This window comes from Canis lupus, chromosome 19, assembly GCF_048164855.1.
Source record: "Canis lupus baileyi chromosome 19, mCanLup2.hap1, whole genome shotgun sequence".
Taxonomy (NCBI): Eukaryota; Metazoa; Chordata; class Mammalia; order Carnivora; family Canidae; genus Canis; species Canis lupus.
Window position 1 is genome coordinate 43,595,559 of NC_132856.1, and position 13,735 is coordinate 43,609,293.

The window sequence follows — 13,735 nt, forward strand, 5'->3', positions numbered from 1 at the left end:
CAGGGTCGCGGCAGAAGGCTTTGTCTCCCCACTGGGCCTGGATGTGGACATGGGGACCAGGAGGGTCATCCACAGACTCCAAAAGGGGAAGTCAAGTGAATGCCTCTGCCAATCACAAGGTGCTCTGTGGTAAGGAACACAACACTGATGTCAAGTGGCTCTGAGTATAGAGGAGACTAGTGGATGGCTATTCCTCAGGAGTCCAGAGGGAGGTGGCTTCAGTGGGCACACCCAGGAAATGTATTTCACTCCTCTGTGCTGTGCCATCCTCAGGATCAGAAAATGTGAGTCTTTCAACTTTGTTCTCTGTTTCAAGATTGTTTTGGCTATTCGGGGTTCTTGAGATTCCATATGAATTTTAGAAAGGGTTTTTCTGTTTCTGCAGAAAAAGTCATTGAGATTTTGATAGGGATTTCATTAAATCTGCAGATTGCTTTGCATAATATTATCATTTTAAAATATTTTGTTTATTTATTCATGAGGGACACATGAATTTTTTTTTGAGAGTAAGTAGGTTCTTTATTCAAGTAAACATTTTGATTATAATACAAGATAATGGACAACCCATGTAATAAAATATGGTAGACTACGGTTTGGTATAGCTTCCTCGTGTCTAGGATGATTTTCCAGGTGATTCTTCAGGATGACATCAATGCCCAACACAGGCTTTCCAATGGCAATGCATGAGTTCTAGAGAACTGCCTCTATCTTCAGATGCGGAGTGCCATTTTCTCCCACCCATTTTATCCTTCATTACTTATTAAAAAAACCCACTCTAAAATTCAACCTATGTTATAAAATTAACAAAATCAAAAATTAGTGTGTTTTCCCACAAGGATAAAATCAAGTAAGACTCAACTTAATCTTTCTTTTTCCATAATTTTGGAAGGATTTACATAATCTCTTAAGTCAGAGTAACATACAACACAAAATGTTAAATATGTACTGGGTGTACAGAATACGTTGGGAATTGTTAATGTATTCAAAAGCTTAAGAGGAGAGACACAGGCAGAGGGAAAAGCAGGCTCCCTGCAGGGAGCCCAATATGGGACTCCATCCCAGGACCCTGAGATTATGAGCTGAGCCAAAGGCAGATGCTCCACCACTGAGCCACCCAGGCACCCCTATTATTTTTTAAAGAAAGATTTTATTTATTTGAGAGAGACCTAGAGAGAGAGAGAGAGAGAGAGAGAGAGAGAGTGCATGCAAGCTGAGGTGGGGGAGGGGCTGTGGGAGAGGGAGAAGCAGACTCTCCACTGAGCAGGGAGCCAGATGCAGGGCTCAATGTGGGGCTGATGCAGGGCTCAACCCCAGGACCCTAGGATCATGACCTGAGCCAAAGGCAGACACTTAACTAACCGAGCCACCCAAGCATCCCGGATAATATCATTTTAACAAGAGTGCATAAGTCCTCCAATCCACGAATATAGGATGTCTTTCTTTTTACTTAAAGTCTTTAATTTCCTTAAGCGATATTTTATAGTTTCAGTGTACAGTTTTTTCACCTCCTTGCTTAAGTTTATTTATTCCTAAGTATTTTATTCTTTTTGATGCTATTGTAAATAAGATTGTTTTTCTCATTTCCTTTTTGATCGTTCAGTGTTGGTGTATATACTAGATAATGCAATACATATTTGTGTGTTGATTTTGTATCCTGCATCTTTTCTGACTTTATCATTGCTGACAGATTTTTATTTTTTGTGAAATCTTTATGGTTTTCTCTATAACAGATCATGTCATTGAGACGCCTGGGCAGCCGGCTCAGTGGTTGAGTGTCTGCCTTTGGCTCAGGTTGTGATCCCAGGGTCCTGGAATCGAGTCCCGCATCAGGTTCCCTTCAGGGAGTCTGCTTCTCCCTCTGCCTATGTCTCTGCCTCTCTTGGTGTCTCTCATGAATAAACACATAAAATCTTAAAAAAAAAAAGATCATGTCATCTATGAACAGAGATAAGTTTATTTCTTTCTTTAATTTGGGTGCCTTTATTTCTTTTTCTTACCTAACTGCTGTGGCTAGGACTTTCAGTATTACATTGAGTAGTGGTGAAAGTGGGCATCTTTGTCTTGTTCCTGATCTTAGGGAAAAACTTTTGGTCTTTTACCATTAGTATGATGTTCACTCTGGGGCTTTCATATATGGCCTTTATCACATTGAGGAAGTTTCTCTGTTCCTAGTTTACTGAATGTTTTTTATCATGAAAAGTGTTGCATTTTGCTTTCTTGCATCAATTGAAATAGAAGACTGTCCCCTTAAGGAGAGGGTTTTTTTGTTTTTGTTTTTGTTTTTGTTTTTTATTCATGAGAGATACAGAGAGAGGCAGAGACATAGGCAGAGGAAGAAGCAGGCTCCCTGCAAGAGGGCCTGATGTAGGACTCGATCCTGGGACCCCAAGATCACAACCTGAGCAGAAGGCAGATGCTCAACCACTGAGCCACCCAGGTGCCCCAAGGAGAGTTTTTTTTTATTATCCGCCACTTTTCCTATGTATTTCTTGTTTCTTTGCATGTCCTGCAATGTTGTCATTGAAAGGCAGACAACAGGTAATATACTGTAGCAAATCTGGACACTGGATCTGTGTCCCCTACCCCACCCTGGACGCGTGGTGGTGGTGTTTATTTGGCCATTTGTTTATTTGCTTAGTGACTTGGGTAAGATGATTCTGTGAAGTCTACTTCCCTCTGATATCCCTCCCCAGATTCCCGCCCCCCCCTTATTTCCCTGGATCAGCATAAACCACTCAATAGTAAATGGTTGTGTGTAAGCTCCTTTGGTCAGTTTTATTTTCACTATTTACCGTTGGATATGTGTGTGTATCTTGGAGACGGCTTTCACAGCTTAGGGAATTTACTTTTCCCCTACATGTTCAGCCAGGGACTAGTAGCTTGGAAGTTCCTTATCCATTCACTCCTGAGAATGCAGTCTTGTGCACAGTCTTTTTGGCTCTCCCTTTCACTAGTTTTCTCTATTAGACTTCCAGACATTTTTGCCACTAGTATTATGGAGCTATCAACTCTCTCTTAATTGCTCATCAGGAAGATCTCCTTTTTAAAAACAACTCCCTTAGGGATGAATTTCTCTACCGTCTGTTCCAAATAAATTCAGCTATTTCAGGCAGAGCTGCAGAGCACACTCCTTTCGGGCTGCTTCTCCTCCTGGGCAGAATGTTTGTATTGCTGCACCAGAGCTGAGGATGGGGATTGCAGCACGCTTCTCCTGGAGTGAAAGTGCTGTTCTCTGAGAGGGCATTGGGGAGAGGGAACACTTGCCCTTCCCAAGGTGGAACCTCTGCTCTGTGAGTGAACTGGGATGGGGCAAATGAAGCTCCAGAATTCTCAGTCTGCTGTGCCTGGGGTAGAGCTTCTGCCCTAAGAGTGGGAGCAAAGTGTGGGAAGGGAGCTCTATCCCGTGCTCTTGGGCATGTCTGTTGGAACAGGGCTTCTGCAGAGGGACTTGGGAGAATGAGCGACACCAGCTACCTTCTTCTTCTGAGGTGAAGTCTTAGCTAGGAGAGAAGGAGATCCCATTGTCTTGGCCACTTGCCCAGAGTAGAGTTCCATAATATGGAGCCAAGGAGGGGGGATGAGAGCTGGTCATGGCTCAAATGCCACAGATTCTTGCTGTTCTTACCAAGTTTGTAGATTTTCTTGTATAAATATTTCTCAATGTTTTGTATGCCCATAGGACAATTTCCAGAGACCTGGAATAGTTGTGTTTTTTAAAAAAATAATGTTCACCAGTTGAACAGCTTTTGCTCTAGGGAGAGAATCAACCAAATTCCTCACAAAGCCATTCTGGAAGTCCAAAATCAAAATTAAAAAAAAATTTTAAACTCTCTCTTGATCCCTCTGTCTCAAATAAATAAAAATTAAAAAAAATAGAGGGTGCATGGGTGGCTCAGTTGGTTAAATGTCCGCATTTGGCTCATAATCCCAGTTCCTGGGATTGAGCCCCAAGTTGGGCTCTCTGCTCAGCGGGGAGTCTGCTTCTCCCTCTCCCTTGTGTGCTCTCTCTCTCAAATAAATAAAATCTTTTAAAAATAAATAAAAATTTTTGAAAAATTTGATAATTTTCAAGATTTAAGAAAAAAAGATTTTATTTATTTATTCATGAGAGACACACAGAGAGAGGCAGAGACATACGCAGAGTCAGAAACAGGCTCCCTCCTGGGAGCCTGACGTGGGACTAGATTCCAGGACCGCGGGATTATGACCTGAGCCAAAGGCAGATGCTCAACTGCTAAGCCACCTGGCATTCCCTTTTCTTTCTTTTTTTTTTTTTTTTATAAGTGGGCTGTCCACACTGGTCTTGAACTTACAACCCTGAGATCAAGACATGAGCTGAGATCAAGAGTCAGATGCTTAACTGACTGAGCCTCTCAGGTGGCCCTCAAGATATTTTTCTGTTATTGGTTTCTAATCTCTGTTATGGTCTGAGAATGAATTTTGTAGTTTCAGTTCTTTAAATTTATTACCATTTGTTTAAGGGCCCATAATATGCTCATTCTTGGGTGAACATATTCAGATACAGTGTATTCTGCTGTTGCTAGGATAGATTATTCTATAAATGTCCATTAGGTCTAATTTATGGCTAGCGTTTTGCAGATCTTATGTACACTTACTAGTTCTCTGTGTACTTGTTCTATCAATTATTAAGAAAGACATATTGAAGTTCCAAATTCTAATTTTGGTTGGATTGTCTTTTTTCTCGCTGCTCTATAAATTTTGAAGCTCTATTGTTAGATGTATTTAAGTGCATACACATTTAAAATTTTATCATTCTGTAATTAATGTCTCTGTTTATCCCTGATAATATTCTTTTTCCTGAGGTTGGCTTTGCCTGATAGTAATACAACCGCTCCTTCTTCTAGTTAGTGTTTGCATTGTATATCATATTCCATCCCATATAACCTATTTATGTTTTGATATTTAAGGTGGGTATATAGATGAGTTGTGTTTTTAAAAAAATCCAGTCTGAAAATCTATTTTAATTCATGTAATAGAAGCTTTAATTCATTTAATAGAACATTTACCTTTAATATAAGTATGATATTGTTGGATTAAAATCTACCCCCATGCCAATTGCTCTCTAGTTGTACCATCCTTTTTTTCCTGTTTCTGCTTTCTTTGAAATTGATGGAGTAATTTTTTATGGTTCTATTTTATCTTTGCTATTTTCTTATTTATAGTTAACTTTTTCCCTTGGTTTCCCTTGCATTTACAGTGTTTATCTTTAATCAATCTTAATCAATTGACCTCTTCTTTCTAGTAATAGTATCTGCTTTTTTAAATAGTGCAAGGACCTTATAACAGTATCCTCTCTATTCTTTTTTCTCATCCTGTATTAGTTTTCCATTGCTTTTTACACTATAGTAAAATCATTTTGATGATAGGCAATGTTTTTTGAATCAGAAGTTATGTCAAGCTGTTTTAAACAGTTCTTGTGCTGTCAAAAGTTAAAACAAGCAAAATATGCATTCCAACAAAAATTTGCAGTAAATATATTTCCTGAGCTTTCTGCCACAATTCCAGAAGCAGTTTTTGGAATTGTGTAAGCAGTGCAAAGGAAATTTACATATTTCAAAATCTGTTTAACTGCAGTTGAGGAGCTTCCACTTAAACTTCAGTGAAGTGATTAATTTGCAATGTAATGACACAATAAAAGGCAAATATCAAGAGAAAAACCTAAAATAACTCAGTAAATGCCTTCCAAGTGAAGAATATGCTCAAAGCTATATGATTACAGATTAATATCAGCATTTGGCAGCACTTAACTGCATGAAAAGACATTTTAAAAGATTAAATGCATAAAATATCATTATAGATCACCATTACCAGAAAATTTGCAATTGATTTTGATGATGGAGAACACTAATTTTGAATCCAATTAAGCAAAATGTTATTCTCCCAAAAAAGAATTCCATTCATCTCATTAGTAGATTTGTATTACAAAATATTATATCCAGTTACTATTATTATTATATTTTGGTGGAAAATTTTCCTTCTTTTTTGTATGGAAACCTACATAATACTCTCACTTGTACCTCAAAATCCTAAAATATTTGCTCTCTGGCCTTTCACAGAAAACATTTACTGATCTCTGAACTAGAGCCTTCGAATATGTTCATCATAATATTTATTTATTTATTCATTCATTCATTCGTTCATTCTAGGCAAAGAACTTTATTAACCTTGTTTCAACCTTTATTTACAGGCCTCTTCAGTTTAATTAGCTGCAAAGAATGAATTGCGTCTAAGGAAAAACCAAAAAGAGCTGCAGTGTCCAACAGGCTCAGGCTTGAGAATAGTAGAGACCTAGGTTTTGTCAGGTCCATGAACAAAATTTTAAAAAGCAGTAATTATAAATATCAAATAGCAGCTCCTGGTAACTTCTTCAAGTTTTATCTTCTTTAGAAGCTAAATTTTAGAACCAAAACTCTTTACAAGATCTGAAACTTCAGGGTGCCGAGGTGGCTCAGTGGTTGACCATCTGCCTTTGGCTCAGGGCGTGATCCTGGGGTCCTGGGATTGAGTCCTGCTTCTGATTCTGCCTACGTCTCTGCCTCTCTCTGTGTGTCTCTCATGAATTAATGAATAAAATCTTAAAAAAAAAAGATCTGAAACTTCATCATCATCATCTTCATCAGTAGCAAGTGATGCTTTTCCATCCACAGATTGGGTGGGCAGGGCTTTAGCCTATCTTCTTAAACTAGCCAGACTGTCCGCACCAGGTTGGTTTAAGATCCCAAGTAGTCTCTGGGAAATGAACAAAGTGTAGTGGAAAGGGAGGTGGGTGGGGGGTTGGGGTGACTGGGTGATGGGAACTGAGGAGGATGAGCAGGGATGATATGCTGACGGGATGAGCACTGGGTGATATGCTATATGTTGGCAAATTGAACTCCAATTAAAAAAAAAAAAAAATCCCGGGTAGCATTTCTGTCGGCTGCTTTGCCTCAGCACAGCCTGTGATGGTAAAAGTGTTTGCTGCCGAGGATGCCTGCACTTTAAGGGTTGTTAAGTTGGATCACTGTTCCTTGGTTTGTGAACATAGTCACTTCTTCAATACCAGAGATATTGTTACCCCTAACTTCATTAAGGAGAACTGAAGTTTTTTACCAACTGCTGTAGCTGTTCTATGAAGCACCTTCTTCTTTCAGTGACTGTAAGAATTTGCTCATCTACATTGGAAAAAATCAGAGGTGTATGATAGGATTGGATTCTGAGAACTCTTGCTTGGTTGGGGAGGCCTGAGGCCACATTTATCAGGATTACACTTAACCAGAAATCCTAAATTCAGTTTGCTGGTTCAGGCAGGGTGAGCATGATTCTATATGTTGTAGATTCTACATACTGGCTGTTTTCCACTCAATGGTGGACCACACTAAAGGAACTTGATATGCCAGAAAATTCCTTGGTTTAACATAGAGAAAGGAATGCAAAGAGAGAGTGGAGAATATTAGAATGGATTCATGATGTATGACCTACTCCCTTATTTCTCTGACCTCCAAGAAGGCCTTAGAGAATAATCCCTTCACCAGGATGTTGACAAATAAATTGCGAGGGGAGTATCCACATCCCTGAAAAACACTGTGACTGGCTGTCCTGTTTTTGGCCAGGGAAAAGTGGGAAGTGCTGCAATTCAGAAGCTAGGATTGCTGTTTTCTCCTCGACCTCAACAGGGATGCTGAAGCCCAGAGACGCAGAGGCCTAGCAGAAGCGTTCAGGCCACAAAGACAAAGGACCGGTCACCAGGACGGATGCCAGGGACCAAGTGCTAAAAAGAATGGACTGACTTGTGGGTATCTTTGGTGGTGGCTAATATTTTAAGGTGCCACTGTCACTGAGAACAGCAGCCTACTCCTTTGTCTCAACTATTTAATTTGTATAGCACCCCCCACCCCAAAACCTTGTTCTGGTGAATGAAGCCCTGAGCCGAGGACCCATCATGGAGCATTAAGGCTCCTTGCGGGGTGCGGTAGGGGTGGGGGGTATGGGGGCCATATATTTGTGTGTGTGTGTGTGTGTTTTACAAGTCTTTAATTTAAAAACCCAAAAATATATAATCAAGCATTTTACGTAATGCATACATTCTTAATATTTGCAGGTTAGATAAACAACAGAAGGCGAGGGCGGATATACTGTATTGCTTCTCTTTGGCAAAGGGGTCCCTGGAACTGGAAGGTCCCTATCAAGGGCGGTTGTCCTCAGAAGCACCCCGACCCCTCCGGCCCGCGCGGAGTTCGTGGGACTCGCGGTGGAGACGGACCCAGGGGGAAGCCAGGGCTCGGGGTTTCGCACTCGGGCCCGGGGGCGGGGAGCGCAGGGAGCGCGCCTCTTCCACCGCTCACGCGCCTGCGCGGACCGTCAGCCTGCGGCGGCGAGGGGCGCGCAGAGGCGAGGCGAGGCGAGGCGAGGCGCGGGCGGCCCATGGCGTCCCCGGGCGGCCGCTCGCTGCGCCTCCTGCTCTGGCTGCTGCTCCTCCCGCTTCCGCTCGGGGCGTCCTCCCCGTCGTCCGCCCCGTCGTCGGCCCCGTCGTCGGCCCCGTCGTCCGCCCCGTCGTCCGCCCCGTCGTCGGCCCCGTCGTCCCCGGGGGGCGGCCCTGAGGGCCCGGGCGCCAGCGTGTGGAGGGCTACGGGGCCGCCGGCGACCTCCAGGCCGCGCGAGGCGGCCATACTCTCCCAGTTGGTGGAGTTGGTCCCAGGTGACGTTTGGCGTTGGGAGCCCGGAGCGGGGCTGAGGCCGGGGAGACTGGGGGAGCCAGAGGCCCTCTCCCGCCGGCCCCGTCCTGCCCCCCGCCCCGGGGCTCTGAGGAACGGGCCCACGCGGCCTTGGGGGTCTGCGGGTACAGGGCCTGGGGACTTGGCAGCGCTGCCCCGGAGTCTGAGAGGCCGTGGCCTTCCCGGCTGTCCGAGGAGCCCCTGGTGCTTCCCCGGGGGAGCCCGGGCTCTCGGGAGCAGGCCCTGTTTCTTTGAGGTCCTTCCTCCCATGCTGTTCTCACCCCAGGGTGTGGCCAAGTCACTGCGAAAATCTTGGGCGGAGAGGCAGCCGAAGAAGCGAAGTGGCCCTGGCAGGTGAGCCTAAGGATCAACCAGAAACACGTGTGTGGAGGCTCCCTCATCACACAGCAGTGGGTGCTGACTGCGGGCCACTGTATTTTAAGGTGAGGGTGACGAGTGGATACTGAGTTCTGAAGCCAGCTCTGCTCTCCTCTAATACCCATTAGGTTCTGTTGCCCTGGAAACTTGATAAAACCCAAACCCAGCCCAACCCAACCCAATCCAACCAACTAACCCAGCCTAATCCAACCCCACCTAACCCAACCAACTCAGCCCAATCCAACCCCAACTAACCCAACCCAACCCAACCCAACCCAACCCAACCCAGTCCACCCAACCAACCAACCCAACCAACCCAACACACACCAACCAACCCACCCCAACCCAATCCACCCAACCAACCAACCTAGTCCAGCCAAAGCCCACACACTAAAAAACAAGAGTTTGCACTGGTATTACTAGGTATACTAATTCCTGGTATTACTAGGAATACTAATTTGGTGAACCAAACCAATTGTATGGGTGAGCAAACAAGTTTTGAGAGGTGTGAAGCAAGGATTTTTAGAGATGGGGTGGTAGAAAGAGAGATGAGGGAGGTCAGGGCCAGATTGGGAAGCATCTGCAATGTGTGTAAAAAGGCATGAGGGTTGCTTCTCAAGGTCTCCATAAAGGGCATATCTTCTCTCCCACAGCCATCTTAGCTACACTGTCAAGATGGGAGACCGAAGTATCCATAAAGAAAACACAAGTGTGGTGGTCCCTATCCGAAACGTCATTGTCCACCCTCAGCTCTCAGTAGTTGGAACCATTCAGAAGGACCTTGCCCTTCTGCAGCTGCTCTACCCTGTAAACTTCAGCATGACCATACAGCCTATATGCATTCCTCAGAAGACTTTCCAGGTGGAAGCTGGGACCACATGCTGGGTGACTGGATGGGGCAGACAAGAAGAATATGGTGAGACTGTGAGGCAGGTCGCACGCTCAGGAAGTGGGAGGCAGCCCTATCCCTGAAACAAAAAGGCTAAAGAGAGGGACGGGGAGGTGGATGGACTGCCTGGCAGAGGGGGAATGGGGCCACAGGTTGGTAACAGTCAGAGTAATAGCTCCTGGTTGGCGTGAGCCTAGAAATTGGTTGAGGTCTTTTGTTGTAACAGAAACATTTCACAGTAGGTGTTTAGGAAAGGCATGGGTCCTGGGAACTGGAATTGCTCTCAGGAGGAGAAGAAATACCTGGCTGAAAGTCTGTTTCTGCACATTTGTGTGGCACCGTGCCTGGCTGGCTTAGGGATATTTTTAGGTTCCCTGGGGACAGAGCCAGAGGCTTTGGAGTTCTCTCCAAGGTGGGTTTCTGCTCAGTAAGTGACGAATTGTCTTCCAGTCAGAAGTGTTCCTCTCTGAAAGTACTGGCCTTGGTTGTCAGGGAGCTTCGTGTCCCTTTGGGTATAGGCAGAGCCAGATGATTCCTGTAGGGGATCCCTGTAGGGCCTTCTATTTCTGGGCAGAGACTGGATTGGTAACTTTGGGGCACTACCCATTCCAGAGTCTGTGGTCCTGCTCTAAAGTAAAGATATGTTACTGATGCACGGGATCCCTGTCACTATTACTATTGATACAGGGTAACAGATGCTTGATTATCATTTCTCAGGCTGATAAGGCCTTGCCTTCTTCCCATCTAGACTGGTTCGTCTTCAGCCTGTCTTAGTTCCTACCACCTTTCCTCCCCATGTCAACTTTGGGCCTCAGTTTCCTCCAGTGTCAAATGGGGACAGTCCCCACTGCCCTGTCTTTTTCAAAGGGGATTCTAGGTGTGTAGGGGCTTCCTGTCCACTGGTGCAGAACCACCCACTGCTGAGCCTCTTTACTTGCAGGCAGCAAACTTGTTGCACATATTCTCCAGGAGGTCGACCAAGACATCATCCACCACAAGAGGTGTAACGAGATGATTCAGAAAGCCATGACAACAAATAAGACTGTAGTACTGGAAGGCATGATTTGTGGCTATAAAGCAGCAGGCAAGGATTCTTGTCAGGTAACTTCACAGACCCCTTTCTACCTCCACATTGAGGATGTCCCCTCAAAGTCTCCTCATTCCTGAGTGCCAGGGCCTGGTTCATCTGTCACCTCCTCTCACTCGGGGGAACCACTCATTGCTCCCCTGAGCTGGCCTGGCCTGTTCCTTCAAAAGGGAGCGGCCCTTGCTGCCTGGGGACACTGCCAAAATGGGGGGAAGTCAGGGAGTGGGTAATGCTAACACTCTGAGTTCCTTTCATTGGGTTCCTCCCATGTCACACTCCCGTGTGACCAGTGGGAGCGTCTGTCCCCATTAGCTCTGTTAACCCCCCAGTCATAACCCCGCCCCACAGATATCATACCTGTCATACATGAGGTGAGGTCTGAAGGTGTTCGCTCGGGGTCCCCCTGTGCGTGCCTGCAGGACTCCTGCACTGAGTGCTTTCTGGAGGAGGGGGCATTTGGGCTGGGGCTCAGAGGATGAGTATTTGGATTTCTTGGAAAGAGGAGAAGAGCCTTATAGGGAGAGGGAGCCGTATGTACAGCAGCTCCGAGGTGTGCGAGGGAACCTGTCACGTTTAGGGCACGTCTTCCAGGTCTGGAGCAGTGAGGTGACCAACAGGGCCAGGGAAGAGGCCTGGAGTGGGAGTATGTGTGGCCTGGAGCGCTGGGCTGAGTTTCTTGATGCCGCCCAGGCAGGAATGCAGGCTAGGTGTTTGTTTCCATCGTCTAGGCAATGCTGCTGAGTTCTGAGTAGGACCTGGGGTGGTTAGGGGGTAAAGAGGGTGTACCTGAGGTTGAGTCACTGACTGCTGGGAGGGTGGGGGTGAGGGGCAGGTCAGGAGGGCTCTCTGTTTCTGTCTGAGTTGGGTGGTGCAGAGTGGGGGCACCAGAGCAGATCTGGGAGAGGACATGCAATGTTCTGCATGAGATGGGTGTGTATGGGATGTCTGGGAGTGGAGTGTCAAATATGGAGGGAATATATGAGTTAAGAGTTCTAGAGAAACTTTAAGCTAGATGTATGGATTTTGGGGGTTCTGATGCAGAGGTGGTATTCAAAATGTTTAACCCCCACTATGGTTTGGGAAATGACCAGTCATTCATAATATCGTCCTGAGGATGTTAAAGTTTTCCCATTAACTTTTCTTTCTTTTTTTTACAATTTTATTTTTAAGTAATCTCTACACTCAGTGTTGGGCTCAAACTTACAACTTCGAGATCAGGAGTTGTATGCTCTACCCAATGAGCCATCCAGGCACCCCTGCCCATTAACTTTTCAATTCTCAGTTCTCCGTATTCACAGAAGGGTGGGCCTGGTAGGTCCCTGGGGAAGGTCCCCATGTGCCTGACTGCCCAGTGCCTTACAGTGTAGCCAGCTTGCTCTCACGTGGATGGTCTTCCATTCCTGCATTTGATTCTTTCTCTTTCTCCAGGGAGATTCTGGGGGCCCTCTGGTCTGTAAATTTCAGGACACATGGGTCCAGGTGGGAATCGTGAGCTGGGGCTTTGGCTGTGGTCGTAGAAATGTGCCTGGAGTTTATACGGACATTGCTTCCTATGCTGAGTGGATAGTTAACGTGATGAACCAGGCTGCCTCTTTGTATTCAGTGGTGTTACTCATCCCACTTCTGTGCCTGGTGCTGCCGCTGGGCATCCTGATGGCCCCGTGATCACCCTCGCCCACTCCCCTGTTTCTGAGTCTCATACCGGGCCTGGCCTCTCCTCTGACCTCCTGCTCCTACTCAAATGCCCTTTCCTGAGCCTGGGTGGCTCAGTGGTTGAGCATCTGCCTTTGGCTCAGGGTGTGATCCCGGGGTCCCAGGATTGAGTCCTGCATCAGGCTCCCTGCAGGGAACCTGCTTCTCCCTCTGCCTATGTATCTGCCTCTCTCACTATGTCTCTCATGAACAAATAAAATCTTAAAAAAAAAAAAAAAAAAGCCCCTTCCTGCAATTCTGGTTGGCATCCACTGACCCTGTAGAGGACCACACAGTAGAAGGTGGCAGCAAGACTGGAGCCCAGAAAGTGCCCCAGCCTGATGCTCCAGTCACCTGCCTTGGCCACACCCACACCTTGGCTGTGCTCTGCCTGCCTGGAAGGAGGGAGTGCAAGCATGCCAGCCTGAGAGCCAGCCAGCCTGCGAGGCAGACCCCGGTGCGTCCTTGCCATCTTGGAGAGCCTCTACCACAGAAGAGACCTCAGGAGCAGTGAGACAGCACTGGAGCTGGGTGTGGGCTCAGGCTGTCACCTGAGACTCTGTCAGAGCAGTCAGCTTGCTGCTGGTGCAGAGAGAGAGGTGTCACCATGTCCCTGCTGAGGTGGGAGGCCTGGGGTTTCCACATCTGCCTCGGGTGTGTCTGAGGCTGGGAGGAGTTCCCCTGTACCCAGCAAGAATCCCCCTGTGCGTGGCCAGCCTGTGGCACATGGGCCCTCTGTGATGGCAGCCCCGTGATGGGGGCCCCCTTCCTCAGTAGCTAGTGGCCACATCCAGGCTCACCCCAAGTTGTGTGGAGGCAGTGATGGAGTGTGGAGATCTTAGATGCCAACTAATAAATGTTTGGATTGTCACCTGTGTGTTCTGTATCTCTCCTGACCAGGGGTGGGGGACACTGATAAATTTTTCTCACATTTAACTTAAGAATGTGTTCGTGATGCTTTTTAAACTCTAGAGTGAG

General features: G+C 46.2%; 1 protein-coding gene across 1 annotated transcript; it reads left to right on the forward strand.

Annotated features, from left to right (window-relative positions):
• The first annotated feature begins 8,404 nt into the window (after positions 1 to 8,404).
• LOC140610409 (putative serine protease 42) lies at positions 8,405 to 12,999 on the forward strand. Its single transcript, XM_072786475.1, has 5 exons — positions 8,405 to 8,695; positions 8,998 to 9,154; positions 9,743 to 10,005; positions 10,919 to 11,079; positions 12,494 to 12,999. Exons 1-5 carry the CDS (start codon positions 8,422 to 8,424, stop codon positions 12,728 to 12,730), a joined length of 1,092 nt encoding a protein of 363 aa, XP_072642576.1. The 5' UTR covers positions 8,405 to 8,421; the 3' UTR covers positions 12,731 to 12,999.
• Positions 13,000 to 13,735: the final 736 nt, after the last annotated feature.

What these genes read in the sequence shown, in the direction of transcription:
- LOC140610409 (XM_072786475.1), top strand. Translation starts at nt 8,422, where the DNA reads ATGGCGTCCCCGGGCGGCCGCTCGCTGCGCCTCCTGCTCTGGCTGCTG. An exon ending in GTTGGTGGAGTTGGTCCCAG is followed by an intron (nt 8,696 to 8,997) that starts GTGACGTTTGGC and finishes TTCTCACCCCAG; the next exon opens with GGTGTGGCCAAGTCACTGCG. An exon ending in GGGCAGACAAGAAGAATATG is followed by an intron (nt 10,006 to 10,918) that starts GTGAGACTGTGA and finishes CTTTACTTGCAG; the next exon opens with GCAGCAAACTTGTTGCACAT.